This window comes from Copadichromis virginalis, linkage group LG6, assembly GCF_057382275.1.
Source record: "Copadichromis virginalis isolate Kocher_CV1m ecotype Utaka linkage group LG6, C_Virginalis_male_GT1.1, whole genome shotgun sequence".
Classification (NCBI taxonomy): Eukaryota; Metazoa; Chordata; class Actinopteri; order Cichliformes; family Cichlidae; genus Copadichromis; species Copadichromis virginalis.
This window is the reverse complement of record NC_140623.1, coordinates 31,280,858-31,300,715: the sequence shown is the minus strand read 5'-3', so window position 1 is coordinate 31,300,715 and position 19,858 is coordinate 31,280,858. Positions and strand designations below refer to the sequence as shown.

The 19,858-nt window shown below is 38.9% G+C and overlaps 1 protein-coding gene across 1 annotated transcript in view; it reads right to left on the bottom strand.

Moving 5' to 3' along the window:
• The window catches only part of LOC146708102 (zeta-sarcoglycan-like), a 379,840-nt gene that overhangs the window by 59,216 nt on the left and 300,766 nt on the right, over positions 1 to 19,858 (bottom strand). Inside the window, exons 5-6 of the mRNA XM_085459840.1 lie at positions 15,633 to 15,755; positions 13,222 to 13,294 (exon numbers count right to left, since the gene is read on the bottom strand). Coding sequence (XP_085315966.1) covers positions 13,222 to 13,294; positions 15,633 to 15,755 — 196 coding nt within the window. The remainder of the gene's footprint in view (positions 1 to 13,221; positions 13,295 to 15,632; positions 15,756 to 19,858) is intronic.

Sequence of the window (19,858 nt, the reverse complement as noted above, 5' to 3'; positions counted from 1 at the left end):
AAAGTATTCATTATTTCATCATATGGTGATAGATAGTACTAGCAATGTGCACTGCAATGTGTCAGCCATACCTAGATCACACTTAAACTATACTTGCCTTGATGTCATGCTTGTTGATAAATTGGCTGGTATTTATTTTCACAAATGAATAGGATACTTCTGAAATTATCCAATGATGATCAGAGATGGCAACATTTAGAACAGTGGTCCCCAACCTTTTTTTCGCCACAAACTGTTTTTTTGTCTGACAATATTTTCACGGACCGGCCTTTAAGGTGTCACGGATAAATATAACAAAATAAAACCAATACCGGTACCCAGAAAAAGAAGATTTATTCATAACACACTGGAAAAGACCCCGGGAAACTGAGTTAACGATAAAGAAGATTTTAAAAAAATAACGCTAAAAACCAATAAAACCCCTGAAAACCATCAATTTCACACCCAAGCCTCAACTCTCGTGGCCTGGTACCAAAAGACTCACGGACCGGTACCGGTCCGTGGCCCGGGGGTTGGGGATTGCTGATTTAGAACATTTCTAACTGTAACATCAACAGGTGACCTGTTGTATGGGTGGGTTCAGTCACATGTTTAAAATCAAATGATTTTACTAAACTCTAATATATAATAAGGATTAATACAGCAGGAGATAGAAGTAATTAAGTATTAAACCTAAATTATTCAAATTCAGATAATTGTGAAATAACACAGATTTACAACTGTTTTAGGTATATAACTAATGGGCGCTGTTTCAGTCAGGTATGTGGTACCTGTATAATCAAGCCAGGTTTCCATTAAAGGGATAAAAGCCAGTTTATTACTAATGAGGGTGTCATTAATAATACATGACTCATTTGTTTAATGTGTACAAAAGCAGCAAGTATTTACCGATTGCTTACTGGTTGCTTGTTATTTGTGGAAAACTGGTGTGGTATTTGCAGAATGTCCTTTAGCTGTGCTGCAATAGTCCTCCCATGATGCACTGAGCATTTCTCCCTTATTCACCTTTTTCACTGTATGTCTTTTTTGCCCTGTCCCTGATAAAACTGAGATTTTCTTTCCCCACTGTCATCAGTTGCTTGTTCATATGGGTTTGTCTGATTGTTGGGGTTTTCTCTTTATTATTGTAGGGTCTTTACAACATATAGTACCTTAAGGCGACTGTTGTTGTAATTTGATGCTATATCAATAAAACTGACCTTTATTGAATTTTGCTCATCATGCACCACAACAGTGGTGACTGAGGAACGTTGATGAAGCAGCTGAGGGACAGAGGTGTTTACATCGTTAACAGTAGCACCTGGGGTGCATGAAGTGAGGCATCTGATCATTTTTATGTGATGGACTATAAATGGTCCAACAAAAATCAGACAGGGAGGTTTGGAGTGACCGTCTACAGCAAAAGCACAAGGACAAGGATGCAAAAACCACTCAACCATTGGCTGAGAATGAACCGGGCACCAGTACATCTCCCTGGGTAGCATGTAGACTGGTCCAGTGCTACTAGAAGAGCTGGACAACACCGGGACCTAAAATGATCCATGCCTAATGGCCGAAAAAGATGCCATGAATGACGAAAAGCACCAATAGGTGGGCTGCTAACAGCAGGTACTCATTCATCTAGAGTGCCTAAGGATAGCTGAAAGGACAGCACAGAGGCTTTGATCAAGGCAGCATAGCAACAGGCCCTAACCACTAGAGTCTTCCAAAGCCAAAGGAACCCAAGTTGCACGTTGTGCAAAAGTGCCCCAGAGACTATCCAGCATATACCAGGATATAAGCTGCAAACTGGGACAGTATACACTGAGAGGCACAGCTAGGTGGCTGGGATAGAATAGATACACATGTGGTTTCAAAGTCCCCAAATCCCAGTGAGAGTCACCTCTGAACCACCTTTGGCCAATGTCCTGTGGGACTTTAATCTCCAGACACACAAGTAGCTGCTGGTCACCCAACCAGAGATAGTGATGGTTGACAAGGAGCATAACACTTCAGTTGTGATAGATGTGACAATCCCAGTGGACAACAACAAAACCAGAAAGGAGCATGACAAAATAGAGAAGTACCATGTGAATGGTAAAGTACAAAGAAATAGGTTTGATCTTGACGGGTGTTTGGTTTGATAAAAGCCTTGCTCAGTCAGACAATTTCAGTTCTATTCAGTTTTATTTATATGGCACCAAATCAGGACAGTTGCCTCAAGTTACTTTATATTCTGAGGTCAAGACCATACAGTAATATAAAGAAAATAATAGCAACATATACAATGAAGTGTTGACCATTACAACCACAATAATTTCAACTTTATCTCTTTATCTTTACTTGACCTGTACCTGGTCTTTTTATGTGAAAACATTTCTTTGAATCGTTCCCTGCAATTTCACCTTTTTTCTTAATTGACTGCCAGTGGACATTTGCTCCTGATAAGTGTTGCAGAGATATCTCACTAACAAAAACTACTGACCATACCTTGTGAATGAAGTCACTCAGACTTGCTGAAAACATGAATCCTTGGGTCAAGGCTAACAGACATAAAAAGACACAATAGCAAAATCTGAAAAACTATGCATTTTCTATGGTGAATGCAACTGTTACTGACAAGTGTTTTTAGTGTGCACCATCCTACATTTAACATAAATACTTCCAACACAGTGGCATTTGCAAAACGCTGGTAATATAAAGAGTCTTCTAATATGACTACTGATACATGTGATCATATGATTACAGATACTGACTCATTGAAATATAAAATATTTGACTGGTGAAAGGAAAAGGAAAAGGAAAAAGAATTATTGTCAACAATTGTTCAGCCATTTTACATAGCCATCCTTGTTTTGTTGTGGCAAATGCTCTCATCTATCTAAGGGTGTGCATGTATTGCTGTGGTTCTCATAGGTAAAGCGCTGTCTCAGCAACATGCTGTACTGATAATGAAAAGCGGTTTTCTTATCGCAGTGACCCTTTGCTTCTATCAGTAAACTGTACCAGCTACAACTCTTAAACATTTAGAAATTCCCACATTACAGTGAATGTGCTCCCGTCAGAAAGAAAAAAAAAACCAACCCAAAACATGCACCAGTTTTTTTCTACAGCTACTTTCTCCATTTTCAGTTTTTGTTGTTGTTGTCAGCAGCATACAAATTGTCAAACCCAACTTCCTTTTTCATGGTATTTAGTCAATCACTGTCATGAATGCTTTTATAAGATGTTGAACTGAGCTGCTTAAAAAGATGCCAGGCACAGCACTTTTTTTTTTAAAGCAACTGTTTTCCGTTTGCCTTGCGGCCGCATACACTTTAAAGTGGAAAAGCAGTTTGAAAAAGCAAAAGAGTTTGAACATGGCTTAAAGTGGTGAACACACTAGAGGCTTTGAAAACACACGGCATAGCTTTCCTTGAATGTTCTCTGGCAGGCAGACTTCTGAGCATTTTGTTTCTGTACCACTAGCATAACCCAGTTCCTGCTCTTGTCTCTCTAGCTGCAGTCACATCTGCTATCCACTGAAAGACTCCTGAAGCAAACAACACAGACAGAAATCTTAACGGCATTCTGCTGTGGTCACTGTGATGGCACTTTCCATAACGTCAAGTCTACTAACAGTTACCTCTAGTGTGGCTCAGTAATGGACTGCAAATGCAATGGCTAAACTTTTTCCTATTTCAAGATGTAAAATGTCAATTATATAACTGAGCAGTTCTTTAAACTGTCAATAGCCTTTTCACACACTGAATGTTCCAACTTGATGCTATGTGTTTCGTCCAGTCTTTAACCTATTTTTGTATCTGCTGTCCTGTCATTCTGTCCAAAGAAGCAAAGTTACTCACAGAAAACTACGTGTGTCCGTAAAATATTAATTTGCAGAGGTTATATACCAAATAGTTGCAAATACACTCCTTTTATTGATAGTAGGACTGGGCGATATGACCCAAAATTCATATCTCGATATTTTTTTAGCTGGATGGCGATATAAGATATATATCTCGATATTTTTTTAAAGCCATAAAGTAAGAACAAAAAGAGAGTTCTTAGTCAAAGCTGTGTCCCAGATGTCACACAGGCACTTTTATTAACATAAAGCATAGATGTACATGAAAAAAACTACTCAAAAATAAATTATGAGCATTTATTAAAAATAATGCTCCATAAATAAAAATAGTATGTTGTTTTTGTCCATAACAAAAAGCTCACAATTGTGCAGTCAAAATGTAAACTAAAAGACACTGAGCATAATAACATAGGCAGATTTCACAGCTGCTCTGTTCCCAACTTCTACTGCATGACTGACAGCCTTGAGTTTGAAATCCTCTTTGTAACCATGTCTCTTGTTAACAGGTGACATTTATGGTCCTTATACACACACAATACGGTAATATTACGTTGAAGCACAGTGCGTATTACTACGCGAGGCTCCTCGGTAGCCGCTCCGACAGTCCATCAAGCGGTGCAGCCCCGTAGCTTACCAAAGTCGTACTAAAACATTTTTTGACAGATTGCTGAGCGCCGTGTTCCACATAAAATCAGTTCGCGGTCATCAAGCACAACCAGAATTCATACATAAGGCGCGCTGTCAACTTTTGAGAAAATGAAAGGATTTTAGGCTGTGCAGCCCCTGTGGGCTGCATGGCGTTAGCGTGGTTAGCTTGTTAGCGTGGTTAGCTCGTTAGCACGTTGACACCATCCAGCCCCACGCACGGAGGAATGCGCAGTAACTCGTTAACGGAGATTTGCCATGTTCATCTTGTCGCTGCCTGGAGGTGAAGCTATGAGGGAGGAGGGGGAGTTGTGTTCAGTGAAGGAGAGGCGAGGCGGAGTAACGTTGCGTAAAGGCAAAAGTGGACGAAAGAGAGGCAAACCTGCGGCTCCACAACTATAATTATAACGTATATATCGATATAAAGGATATGGTCACATCTTATATCTCGTATAAAAATATATCGATATTTTTAAAAAACTCGATATATCGCCCAGCCCTAATTGATAGGGATTTTTTGACCTGCACTTCATCATGTAATCATGTAAAGTGTGTGCCATATTTTTTTCAAGGTTTCCCTCTTTACTTCTCTCCCTGTCCTGCTGTTAAACGCTAAGATAGATCATTAGCTTTAAATGGACTTCAGTCCTCTCATTACATGTCCCATTTACCTTCACTGCATAGCACTCTCCTTTCATAACAAGAAGGGGTGGGAGTGGTGGGGTGGGGGTCATATTTAGGATCTGAAGATTTGGACAAAAATATGATTTCAAAATAAACATTTGTTTAAAAAAAGAGTTGGGAATAGAGACTCTTTCTGTGTTGATATCCACCAGTAATCTAAAAGATCGGCTTATATTGAATACACCTCTGTGCTCCAGCAATTTGTTTCTTTCCCTACCATTTGACAGCTAATGATGGGACGGAGGGACTGGGGGAGGGGTATTATTTGAAGCATGTAATCGCCCCTTTTTTCAGTGCTATTTTTCTTTGACTTCCATTAACCCTTCAGTAGATGCAAAGGGTAGTCTATGCTTTCATATGGCTGCACTGCTGTGTGAAGGGTGATAAATGGTTTCACGTCATGCATGCCATATGTACGTGTTATATATGTGTGTATAAAAATTTGGCAACGTGTGGGTTGCCTTTTATTTTGTGCTTTCAATGCTGTGCTAACATTTGTTAAGTGTATATGTGTTATCGTACGTGAGTAATGTCATTGTGCTGTGTTTGCATACAGAGTTAGATGTATGTGCTAATTGTTTTTAGTATCAGTGTATTGATATTGTACTGTACTAAGGTGACACTGATGATGACAAGGTCACTCAAGCAACACTAATACATTAAGTGTTTCTTAAAAGTGGTCATTTGTTCTCATTTTGTCACGTCTATCATGCTAATTAGATACGGTCTGTTAAAACAGCCCAAATACATTTTTTGTGCTGATATTTTAATATAATATACTGGCATGCTAAGCTTACTTTCTTTTTCCTTTACCTTCATCACAGATGTCATCGTCTTATTCGTCTGCATTGACCCAGTGTTCTCATGCCTCCTTTTCTCAGCACCTTTCTATCCTCACCTAACCTCCAAACTTCCCTATATCACTTCTCAGTTTACTTCAGCTAAGCTAACTCCTTTTAATCTACCTTTCTCCAGCACTCTCTATCTCCCCTGCTCTCTTTTGATCCCTGAGACTATATGGGACCCTATTTCATGTATTACATTTGCTTTTCATCCAACTATTATTTAATAACCAAATGTATATCTATCCCACACTCCTTTAATATCGCTGTCTTTGTTTCAAAACTTTACTTTTTTTCTAGAACATTAACTTTCTTTAGTCCTTAAAGATTTGCTTGAAATTCCCCTAAGAAAAAAAGAGAAAAAAAAAATCAATCAAGGGGAACCCCTTGTAGTTTAAAAAAAAAGAAAGAAAAAATATGTGAAAAAGAGTTATCCATTCATTTGTGGTGATATATATATTCTTCAAAATACAAACCCAATTCCCAAAGATTATGAAGCTGTGCCAAAGGCAAATAAAATAAAATTTAATAATTTGCTAACTGGATAAAATGATTTATTTACAACAGAAGACAGAAAAAACATCAACTGTTTAAACTGAGACATTTTCATGAAATATATTACTTCATTTTGAATGATCTGTTGGCAATAACATGTTTCAAAAAAGTTGGGATAGGGAAACAAAAAAATATGCAAAACTTAATGGTACTGAAAAGAAACAGCCGGTCATGATTGTGTATAAAAAGAGCATCTTAGAGAAGCAAAGTTTCTCATACTTGAAGATGGGCAGAGGTTCATCAATCTGCAACAAAATGCATCAACAGATTGGAACAATTCAAGACTAATGTTCCTCAATGTAAAATTACAAACACTTTGAATATTTCATCACCTATGGTGCATAATTTCTTAAAAAGACAGACAGAATCTAAAGAAATCTGTATGGGCAAGTTTCAAGCCTGCACTGCATTGCCAACAGGTGGTTGGCCTAGCCTGACAACAATCCAGCTCTTTTACCATAAAGAAATGGTGCATTATGAAAAGAAAAATACAAAAAAGAATACACAGGACTGTTGAGCAGCTAGAATCCTATATCAGAAAAGAATGGGACAATAACCCTTTTCCAATTTGCTGTTGTAATAATCCTTACTTATTCTTTAAGTCAGGGGTGTCCAAACTCCGGCCTTGGCCCACGGTCCATTTTTAATTGGCCCGCAAGTAATTTTATAAATAGAATAGAATATGGCCCGCACTTCAACTTTTGCTTGAGTGCATTGCACTTCTTAGTTTTAACACCAGGGGGAGCTGCTGTTGATCAAGGCAGTTGCTCCACCAAAAAGGACAATCACAGAAGAAATTTACCCCCAAGTTACTAAACATGGCAGAACCAAAGAAGCGAAAGGTAGAAAGTGAGTGCAGAAAATTTCAGACACGGTGGGAGAGTGAATATTTCTTCAAAGAATTCAAGGGGAAGTGTGTCTGTTTGATTTGCACTGAAACTGTGGCAATTATGAAAGAGTATAATGTACGACGTCATTATGAAACCAAACATCAGGCCTATGCATTCTACACTAGTGCTGAGCGAGAGCAGAAATTAAAGCAAATTGTAGCTATCCTGCGGGGTCAGCAACAGTATTTTTTTTGTGCTCAAATTATCCAGGAAAAGGCTCCAATAGCCAGCTATGAAGTCGCCCAACTCATTGCAAGACATGGCAAGCCTTTTTCAGATGGAGACCTCATAAAACACGGCCTCGTTAAAGTCACCGAAATAATATGCCCGGAAAAAGTGAAGGACTTCAACAACGTCAGCATGTCCAGAAATCCAGTTGTGCGACGCATTGAAGACTCGTTTTTACTCCATTGCATGTGATGAGAGCACCGATGCCTCAGACACCGCACAGCTGCAAATTTTTTTTGCGGGGAGTGGACGAGAGCACGAGCACTTTAGGTGAGTAAAAAATATATTCCACAGTACCCGTGTGTTAATAAGCATGCATATGCAGGTACACATGCTTCAAATATCAATTATGCGCATCAATTCTGTCACTACCCTGCTTTTGCGCACCACTTTCTTATATCCGTTTTTCTTGTTGACACACAGAGTACACACCGCTGTGCACAGCGCACGCACACGTAGTCAGCTGATGTCATCTGATGCAGATTTGCTCCTTAATCAAGTGACATTTGTCTGGATTTTTGCCACGAGTGGCGATCAGCACCGCAGCTGGATGGCCCGATTTACATACCCAGCGCAGCTGATACTCACCAGAATAATTTACTAAAATTATATGCACTCCTGTTATTAAGTCCAGTTCAGTCTGTTAATGTTGATAATCGTTTCAAACGGACGTTAATAGATGTTTTGCCAAGCCTAATAACTTAAATAACAAACTTGAAATGTACCCGTCCCATTTTCCCCTTTATTGTTTTTTTTCTCTGTACTGTAAATCTTCTGTCTAAGAAGAAATCTGAGGCTGCTGTTCTGAGAATGAGCTAACAAAGCTTTTTATGAATACATCAATAAAGATCCATTTATGGAAAGCTGTGATGAAGGAAGTTTTGTCTTTAATTATATTCAACGATACAACACATTTGACCACTTTTAAGTGATTTTTCTAACTTTAATATAGTAAAGTACCTAATTTCTAGCCTCTTCTGTCCTCTTTATTGCTCTTCTTGTATCTTTTGACTGTCCTCTTCATCACCCCTACTCGGCCATCTTCACCCACTGTCTATCCTATTTAATGTCTAATCTCAGTGTTTTTCCTTCCAACATCACCTGAAACTCACTTCAGAGGGTGTATGAGAAAAAGATATGCACATAACTACACAGTTAGCTGCTGTGACCCAAACGAATGCAGTGGCAAAGTGACCAACACTCAAGCTTGACACCATTTTAGTTTTCCTTCCATTCAGTTAGTCAATCATTCAGTGTGCTTTGTGTCCTCCAGTGACCGAGCTCTCTTGTCATTTCAGACCTTGCCACTCCCACCTGTCTGTCTTTTCCACCAGTCATCTGACCTGCCCCTTCTCTCCACTCAACTCCATGTACTTCACTGATTAGTCCTTGCAGCATCACCCCCGCTTACCATCTCTCACTTGCCAGATTGTGTCTTTGTGTAAAGTGCAATTGCTTTCTGGCATTGTGTTGTTTTCTTTTTCTCTTCTACCTCGGCTGTGATCCGGATTTCGCTTCTGTCTGAGCACTGTGTTTAGTTTGTCTGTCATTGTCTCACATGTAAAGTTTTTTTTTTTTTTTTTTTACTAATTTGAATTTTGAATCATGTTCTTGAGCCTCCACCATTTCTGAACCTGAGACAGTGGGAAAAACAGAATGTATCATAAAAGCACATAAACCTTAGCATCTGGTATCGTTCTGCATATATCTAAAGCACCTGATAGAACCGTTAGTTTAGCTTGAGCAGCCAAAGTGATTTGAGCTTTAAACCAGAAAATCTCCAAGTTTTGTCTTGCGAATAGCAAGTCTATGTTCCCGATCGTGACTCAAGAGTTGGGAGTTCGCCTTGTAATCGGAAGGTTGCTGGTTCGAGGCCCGGCTTGGACAGTCTCGGTCGTTGTGTCCTTGGGCAAGACACTTCACCCGTTGCCTACTGGTGGTGGTCAGAGGGCCGGGTGGTGCCAGTGTCCGGCAGCCTCGCCTCTGTCACTGCACCCCAGGGTGGCTGTGGCTACAATGTAGCTTGCCATCACCAGTGTGTGAATGGGTGGATGACTGGTTGTGTAAAGTGCTTTGGGGTCCTTAGGGACTAGAAAAGCGCTATACAAATATAGGCCATTTACAACGCTTTTCTACAATATGAATAGCCACATCTTGGTTAGAGGTCTTCTTGTGCATAAGAGAGAAAGGATTTAAATTCTCTTTTCACATTGGGAAAGGAGCGACGGTGAAAACTCAGTGGAGTGAAATCTGGGGAGCGAAAATAAGACAAACTGCAGCAGGCTTGGAATGTTAAATGCAATGTCAGTGCAGGCTAGTGGGTAGTGGGTAGGAGGGACATTATGCTTGGGAACGGTGCAACGAAAACCGTGACTAGTGTGAGTACAGCCTAATCCAATCCAGGCTGCTATGTTTTAACAGCAGAGACCTGTATTACTAGCTCACCTCCACCTTGATTAAGCACATCTGTGTGTGTGTGTTTGTGTGGGTAGGGGATCGGAACAGTGAACATGTGCTGTGAGACTCACAAGAAGAAAACTCTGGTGTGTCCCATTTCACTGTAGGTATGTTATGCATTAAAGTTTCAAGTGATTCGTTGAAGAGTGACCTCTCCTTCCTTTTTTTCTGTTTCCCTGTGTGTTTGCTGCTTTCTTCTTCAGGTGCCGTGGTGTTAAAGCAGAGTTTAGTTTTCTCAAGGCTGAAGTGCTCTGCCAGCCCAATCCATGGGTTGGCTTGGCGTTATTAAGTCCAGTTCAGTCTGTTAATGTTGATAATCGTTTCAAACAGACATTAATAGATGTTTTGCTAAGCCTAATAACTTAAATACAAACTTGAAATATACCTGTCTCATTTTCCCCTTTATTGTTTTTTTTCTCTGTACTGTAAATCTTCTGTCTAAGAAGAAATCTGAGGCTGCTGTTCTGAGAATGAGCTACCAAAGCTTTTTCTGAATCAATCAATAAAGATCCATTTATGGAAAGCTGTGATGAAGGAAGTTTTGTCTTTAATTATATTCGACAATATAACACATTTGACCACTTTTAAGTGATTTTTCTAACTTTAATACAGTAAAGTTAAGGTTATATACCTAATTTCTAGTAAGTGGCCCAGCCCCTCCTATATTTTTATGTATGTGGCCCTCAGTGAAAAAAGTTTGGACACCCCTGCTTTAAGCCATTTAAACATTCCAGTCAGGCATTTTTTTCAGTTAAAAGTTTGTCTCTTAGTCTGATTCTTGTGTTTCTGCATTTCTAACTTCTTTATACTTTTAATGTAAAAGAAAGGTCATTATTTTGCACTCACTAAAAGCTTGCATATTTTGCTGTATCCTATTATCTGCTGTTCCTACAACTTAGTCTCTGTGTCAGAGCCAATTTTGATTTTATATATTCTTCCACAGCCTGACTTCCATCCTCACCTCCTGCATTTTTTTATTTCGTCCCCCTTCTAGCCTCTTCTGTCCTCTTTATTGCTCTTCTTGTATCTTTTGACTGTCCTCTTCATCACCCCTACTCGGCCATCTTCACCCACTGTCTATCCTATTTAATGTCTAATCTCAGTGTTTTTCCTTCCAAAATCATCTGTCCAGTCAATTATATCTCATCCACAATCTCTAATCCTTTCTGTTGTATAGAGCATTCAGAGCATCTTTGTTTCCACCACCCCTTATCTGTTCCTCAGTTTACATCAGTCCTCCCTGACTCCATCTTTTTCACCTTCTCCCTCAGTTTGTGTTTTCCTCTCTGGCAAAAAGCCCCTTCAGCCTAATCCTGTCTGACAATTCCCAAATGAGGCTAAGACACTAGTAATAAAAAAATGCAGCATGCCTCTTAAAAGTACCTGAAACTCACTTCAGAGGGTGTATGAGAAAAAGATATGCACATAACTACACAGTTAGCTGCTGTGACCCAAACGAATGCAGTGGCAAAGTGACCAACACTCAAGCTTGACACCATTTTAGTTTTCCTTCCATTCAGTTAGTCAATCATTCAGTGTGCTTTGTGTCCTCCAGTGACCGAGCTCTCTTGTCATTTCAGACCTTGCCACTCCCACCTGTCTGTCTTTTCCACCAGTCATCTGACCTGCCCCTTCTCTCCACTCAACTCCATGTACTTCACTGATTAGTCCTTGCAGCATCACCCCCGCTTACCATCTCTCACTTGCCAGATTGTGTCTTTGTGTAAAGTGCAATTGCTTTCTGGCATTGTGTTGTTTTCTTTTTCTCTTCTACCTCGGCTGTGATCCGGATTTCGCTTCTGTCTGAGCACTGTGTTTAGTTTGTCTGTCATTGTCTACATGTAAAGTTAGTTTTTTCTTTTACTAATTTGAATTTTGAATCATGTTCTTGACTCCAACCCAGTTATTATCAGAAGCAGCATTGAACTGGACTAACGTCAGCTATCTTCTGCTGTGTAATTCACCATAGTAAAATCTGTGCATCATGCTAGGAGCAAAACTACGGTCCAAGGTTCAAAAATGTACCTTGTTTCTTTGCTTTAATTTACGTCTATCTCCATTACACCATTTCATATAACACCGAATCTACTGTCACAAAACCAAAACAGAATTTTTTAAGTGAAAACTCTTCAGCATATAATAATACTCTAAGTATTTGCCAAAGTGGTTCAATAGCCATATACTGTACCTAATTAAGGATCGAGCACCATTGACACTTTACCTTAATTGCAGTAAAACTGTAATTGAGTGATATTTAAAAGCTGAACAAGAAACAATTTACGTCATGACTTGCAAGTGACCCTTGTTATATATACTTGTTATAAAGACAACAAACCCTACAGCCTGTTTCATTTTGGTTTGATTTGTTTGTTTTGTTGTTTGGTTTTGTGGTTCCAGCTTATACAAACTAAAATTGACTATTTAGCAGTGAGATGAGAAGAACGAGCTGGGGAAAAAAGCCCTAACAAGTCCCAACAAGTCAAAATAAAATAACATTTCAAAAGGTATTTACATATTAATATAATCATTCAGTTAAGGTTAACAAAACCTTTTTTCATTTAGATTCAAATTTCATCATCACCATCCTCATCATCACCATCAGTATCATCTTTTGAAATTCTATGCAATAATAAACGCTGCTGATATACCCTGCACATGTATATACCTGTATATACCACACATGTATATACCTATACATGTGTTCAGTGCTTGTTTCAAAGAAACAGTCCATTCACTGCCTTGTTCACTGGCTCCCAAAGGGCCTTTGTTTCCTCCGTAAGCCCTGACAAACTATCAGTCAACAGCATACATCATTCTGCTGTATACTACTTAAAATCATGTGCATGCTGTACAGCAGGACTGGCTAACTAAAACACCCACTTAAGTTTTTACTTAAAACCACATTTTCACTAAATTGTTATTTGTGGTGTTACTATCTTAGAAATTATTCACAAGAACATAGACTTCATGAATAATAAAGCACAACTAAAATATTAACAAGGGAAACTTGTTAAGTGGACCAATGTACCAGTCTCCCTGTCTGACACACACACCCATACAAATCCATGCTCACAAAATTATTTAGACTACTTACTTTAGGTCCTGGGAAGGTTCTGCTCTTACATGTGACGTCTCTACAGAATGACTGAACACTACTCCTTCATTTCCTGCCGAGAGAATGAGAACGAATTACAAAAAGGAAAGCAATCACTGAACTCTTGAGTTATAAACTTAGCAGACATTTCAAATGCACGCCAGGGTGCTGAGGTATTCTGTGTCAGAAACACAATTTCCTTCAAAAACAAGGTACCACTGGGTTGTCACTGTTAAGAAGTATGTGTCCTTTGTGCTGAAAATCAGAGTTGATTTAATGTTTAAAACACTTTAACCACAGGCATCATATTTCTCTCTTATTAACAAAGCAATTTAAAGTATTTAATTATATCTCAACCATCTTTTTCTCTGTTTTCAGTATTTTTCTGTTCCTGCATGTTAATAACAATAATAACCATATGGCATTACTTTCCTCCAAAATCAAAATTTCCTGATGCAAAATACATTCAAGCATGCAACTGATGTGCATGCTTTTTCCTTGTAAGAAAAGTCTGGCTCTGATATAATGCAATGTTTAACCCCCCGTGTGCAGTAGCCACCTTTGCAGCTGTGAACAGATGCTCATTTTTGGCTCTTGCTGAGACCACAGACAGCATGTTGGAATATCAGCACTGCTGCGGATTTAATACTGCATGAGGCTATCTTTCCCATTGGCAGGCACACAGATAAGAAACTGCATAGTCTGAGCTGTTTGATACTGAAGCAGCATATGCCAAGTTTAATTCTAGAAGATTCAAGGAGGTCCCGTAGGTAGGATGAGAACCTACATCTCCAAAAAGCTGCAACTGAACCCCCACAGGAGCTAAACTTGGAAGTTATTGTGTACTGTTGTATTTTTCAGTTAAATCTCACTTTCTGTGGTTCATTCCAGGGAACACTGAACTATGCCTATGAACTGCCAAGTAAATGAAACAACAGGTAAAATGGCAGATAAGGGCAAACCTTGCTTTGTGTTCTCCTGTTTGACTGTCTGCCTCTATGATGTTCATAACTTAGTCAACCATGCCACAGCTTCTGGCTGATATTACTTTTCCATATTATTGCTACTCTGTCTTTTCTACTATTGTTCTGCTCTCATGAAAACTTTATGAGCTTGTTTGATGACACTTGTTCTTGAACACAACAATCCTTGAACTATTTTTAAAGCGGATAAACTGAAATCAACTTTTCATACTGGGTTTACAGTTTCAGACGCGTCAACTGAGGATAAGCTCGGTATCACTCCAAACTTGCTGCCATGGTATTGGCTTGCATTGGCTGATTCATTATCTATTTACACCTTGTTACTGCAAAGGGCAGCGATATGTGGAAATATGATCTATCTTCATTAGAAAAATACATCAATCTATAAATCTAAAATTTAAACAGTAGCACAGCATAACCCGGCAGACCTCAGTGCCTGAGCTGAATGAATGATGTGCCCATATTTGTATTCTTTTTGCTATCTACGCTCTTTTCGTTCACCTCCTTCAAACAGCAAATGACAGCAACAGTGACCTATAGACCTCGATCTCCTCACCCTCCCCTTGTTCTTCTGCACCCTTATTCCTTCAGAGTGCCTCTAATGAACAAATTACCCAGGTTAGTGTGTGTACGTGTGCTAAGGTGTGCGTAGTTTGTTTGAATTTGTGGTTTCGTAGCAATATACACTCAAAAACTTTTGGGTGTACATGTTGTATTACATACAAATTTTAAGTGTACAGGTGAACAGACATGAGCGGACTCATAATCTTCTGTCAGCTTCCATTTGATTTTCTCACTTCCAATGATCGAGAGAACACAAATGAATAAATGAGAAAAAGACAAATAGATGATGCAGAGTGAGAGTATTTTCCCCTCTCACTTTTTCCATTTTTTAATTTGAGCTAACTACTTTCCCCCCAGTGATGCTTACATGCCATGTCACATATTTCTCATCCATCTGCCTCGTTACCCCTTCTGTCCGTGTCATTATTTTAATTATATATATATATATATATATATATATATATATATATATATATATATATATATATATATATATATTTTTTTTTTTTTTTTTTTTTTTTTTTTAACTGTATGGCACTGGCCTCTTTCTCAACTCTGCTAAAGCTGCTCTGCTTGCTGACCCGTAACTTGTTTGGCTGCACTCATCAACAGCACTCTGTTTAACTGCTTATTCTGTGTCTGTATGTGTGTATATTCCTGTACCCTTGTTACTCAACATGAATAAGTTTGAATTCGCTGTCCACTACTGAAAATAAGCATGAAAAAAATAAAAGAAATAAGTTCCTTATGAATTCAGCCACATGTATTCATTCAAATTGTACACTTTACCTTTAGTATGTTATAGAAGGTGGGGAGAAGGTGCAGCGATGTCAATGTCTGTTTTATGCTTTTGTGTAACCCTACCTGTGACTTTGAGTTTCTCAGTACCGATGGTGATCTCTTCTTCATCTGCAGAGAACAGAACTCTCTCTCCATCAGCATTCCTCACCTCAAACCTCTGACACTGAGCCTCCACCATTTCTGAACCTGAGACAGTGGGAAAAACAGAATGTATCATAAAAGCACATAAACCTTAGCATCTGGTATTGTTCTGCATATATCTAAAGCACCTGATAGAACCGTTAGTTTAGCTTGAGCAGCCAAAGTGATTTGAGCTTTAAACCAGAAAATCTCCAAGTTTTGTCTTGCGAATAGCAAGTCTATGTTCCCGATTGTGACTCAAGAGTTGGGAGTTCGCCTTGTAATCGGAAGGTTGCTGGTTCGAGGCCCGGCTTGCACAGTCTCGGTCGTTGTGTCCTTGGGCAAGACACTTCACCCGTTGCTATACAAATATAGGCCATTTACAACGCTTTTCTACAATATGAATAGCCACATCTTGATTAGAGGTCTTCTTGTGCATAAGAGAGAAAGGATTTAAATTCTCTTTTCACATTGGGAAAGGAGCGACGGTGAAAACTCAGTGGAGTGAAATCTGGGGAGCGAAAATAAGACAAACTGCAGCAGGCTTGGAATGTTAAATGCAATGTCAGTGCAGGCTAGTGGGTAGTGGGTAGGAGGGACATTATGCTTGGGAACGGTGCAACGAAACCGTGACTAGTGTGAGTATAGCCTAATCCAATCCAGGCTGCTATGTTTTAACAGCAGAGACCTGTATTACTAGCTCACCTCCACCTTGATTAAGCACATCTGTGTGTGTGTGTTTGTGTGGGTAGGGGATTGGAACAGTGAACATGTGCTGTGAGACTCACAAGAAGAAAACTCTGGTGTGTCCCATTTCACTGTAGGCATGTTATGCATTAAAGTTTCAAGTGAGTCGTTGAAGAGTGACCTCTCCTTCCTTTTTTTCTGTTTCCCTGTGTGTTTGCTGCTTTCTTCTTCAGGTGCCGTGGTGTTAAAGCAGAGTTTAGTTTTCTCAAGGCTGAAGTGCTCTGCCAGCCCAATCCATGGGTTGGCTTGGAAAGGATTTCCATGAAGTGACACTTCAAATCTGTAAACACTTTACTCCCCTCTGTAGTTTACTGACTGTAAACTACAGACTTTAAGACTGTACAGCGTACCAAAATAATGACGACACTATTCACCTGAGAGCATAGTCAGATTCATTTCACTAATTTTATGCACAAAAATGAACTTAAAGCTAAAATCGGGACTAAAGTTAAACACTTCTTATTTCTCTTCATATTCAATATAGAAGTTATATGAAATGTGAGTCGAGACATACACGTGACTCTTTGCTCAGTCTAGCTTCAGTTTACCGTCTTAATAACTACCTCTAATATTTCATCAGTGTCCAAAATGTGTGTACCCATGCGCGATTTTCTGTATAGATGCACATATTCTCCACTCCTATTTATCCTTTTAGGACCCAGCTGTGAAGTGGCATGCATGTTTCCATTTATATAGACTTTGAATCATTTAAAAGCATTTACTCATCAATGTGCTGACTTGATGTAATGTAACAAAGAAGGTGGGCTGCATATACTATGCTGCCCGGATAAAGATGATTTCTAATCTTGGACCTTAGTGGTAACATTTCACAATTAAAAAAAAAAGGCAGTGTTCCTAATAATGAGGAAACAACAGCATAAATAAATAAATAAAAGCTACTTAAAAAGTTGATTAAGTAGTGGCTTTTTAATAGAAATGTAAAACGTTGACAATTAATTACTAGGTAATTATTCAGGTGATTTTGTGATTTGGCCTGTGATTGGATGGCTTTCCATCCTTGCTGAATCTATAAAGAGGCCTCTCTCCATTTCATTCTATCCCTTTTCTTCACTCTCTAGGCTGCCCGGCTATTTTGTGTCAATTAGAAAGTCAGAGTGCCTTGTCAGTCATAATCAAACGTTATTAGCACCTATCAATCTGGGATTAAGCTCTATTTCTCGTCTCATTCTGACTGCCTTTATCCTGTCCAGCTCTATCTCCTTAAACCCTCTCACTCCTCCAGTGACTGTGTGAAAAAGCAATTGAGATTTGTGTTGTCAAAAGCTCACGCTAAAGTGAGGTGTGTATGAGTGTGTTACAAATATATGCAAAGACGTAGCAGATAGAAGGGAAGTTGGCAGTTAGAGGTGGGAGACGTATGCTGAGAGAGGAATCAAAGGAAGAAAAAGGAGGGTTTATGTTTGAGACGGAAAGATGAATAGAAAATGAAGTTTAAATTGGAGATGTGCTGTGCTAGTTGCTGTCTCAGGCATCTAGCTAGTTCTCTTTGGCTCTTCAGCTCTTGCTCTATAATACATCTTGTAGTGCAGATTTCCAGTATGGGCGCAGGTCAGCATATTTCCAGAGATTTGTGTTTTATTCACAGAAATTGCTCTTCTTGTCTTCTCAGTAGGGGTGAATAAAGGATTCTAAAATTGCAGGAGATGGAAAAGTTTAGTGGCCAAACTTAGTGAAAAGGAAATAAAAGGAACCTGCTGATGCTCCTGACAGACTTTAGTAGTGCAGTGGCACCAGCAAAGACAATATCGAGCTATAATTGAAGTTACATAAAGTCTATTTACAGGTGAAAACAGTAATTGACAAATAGCCAGTGTTACAGTTTCATTCAAGATCTCAAAAAGGCAGTTTGCATGGAAGAGGAAATTCAGGAAATTGGACTTTGCATGAAAACTGTGGTTGTGATAAACTGCTGTATATATATGACTGCATCAAAGTACGAAACATTTTCGGACAGTGTTGAGATGACAGGATTGCAGAGTTTGCCGGAAGAGTTGTGTTTAAGTGAAACAATAAATGCACCCAATGACATTAATGCTCACTTCAAAACTAATAGGAAATGGAAAAAAATATGTATAGTCAACTTAAAGCTCTGAGGCAACAACATGATGAGACAAAGTAACCAGAGGTTATTTAATTCAAATGATCGCTTAGAGGACTGACAGAGATTGGCAGGTATAGCTTGCAGAAACACCTCTCCTGAGTTGATGTATTTTATGCAAATGAAAAGTGATGTGGTGTACACTGTTCCAAAAAATAGTAATGTAAAATTATTTTACTGTGTATTTTACAGATGTGTACTGTTTTTCTAGAATATCATTACATTTACATAAGTGGACTGTGATCTGACACGTCAAATGTAAAATAACATAACATCACTGTAAATGTAATACTTACGTTTAACTGTTATCTTGAATGTTGTGTTTACGCCGTGGTGCAGCGTCACTGACAGTTGTTGTTTTGTAGAGAGAGTGCTGTACCATGAGTGACTTCTGTTGTGCTGTTGTTGAACCTTGAGGCATATTGTTGCACTGGCAAGTGTTTTATTAAGGAGCTCCCCCTACCAGCTTGGGGTTAAATAACAAGCTCAATCTCTCTCTGTGAGCTTCTATGTTAAGATTTCTCTGCATGCCACAGTGTAAAACATTGCACGGACACGCTGTGCTAATTATGTATTTTGAAAAAGAAATGTAGAGGTAGGAATTGCAATTAATATAAATAACATGACGCTAAGCATCGGCCAATGAATGTGAACTAACAACAAGGTCGCGGGTAACGCTGCGACCGTAGGAAAAAACCCCTAATATGAAGGTATTTTACTGTGCATTTTACAGTGATGTTCTGTTCTTCTAGAATATCATTAAAGTTATGTAAATAGACTTTGACTTCACATTTTGAATGTAAATTAACGTTAAATCACTGTAATGTAATAAAACATAATTGTCATGATTATTAAATGTATCTGTCTGTACATATGCATATTTAGATTGTTAAAATACATTCACAAATGTATCATGATTTCACAAATATCTGTCCGTTATTTGAAAGATTGAACTGTTGAATTCAAATGTAATGCTATGGAAAAGTATATAACATGAGCCCTATAAGCTTGTGTTACATCACATAAGTATTATTATCATTGCTACTTAGGCCGTTCGTGGCTCAAGAGTTGGCAGTTCGCCTTGTGATCAGAAGATTGCCGGTTCGCGCCCCGGCTCGGACACTCTCCGTCGTTGTGTCTGTGGTCAAGACTCTTCACCTACCGCCTACTAGTGATAGCCAAAGGGGCCGATGGTGCAATATGGCTCCCTCGCCTCTGTCCCAGGGCATGCAATCAATTATTATTTAAACCAACTGTTAACGGTGTATTTCTGTACATTTACGTATTATGATTCATATTTCCA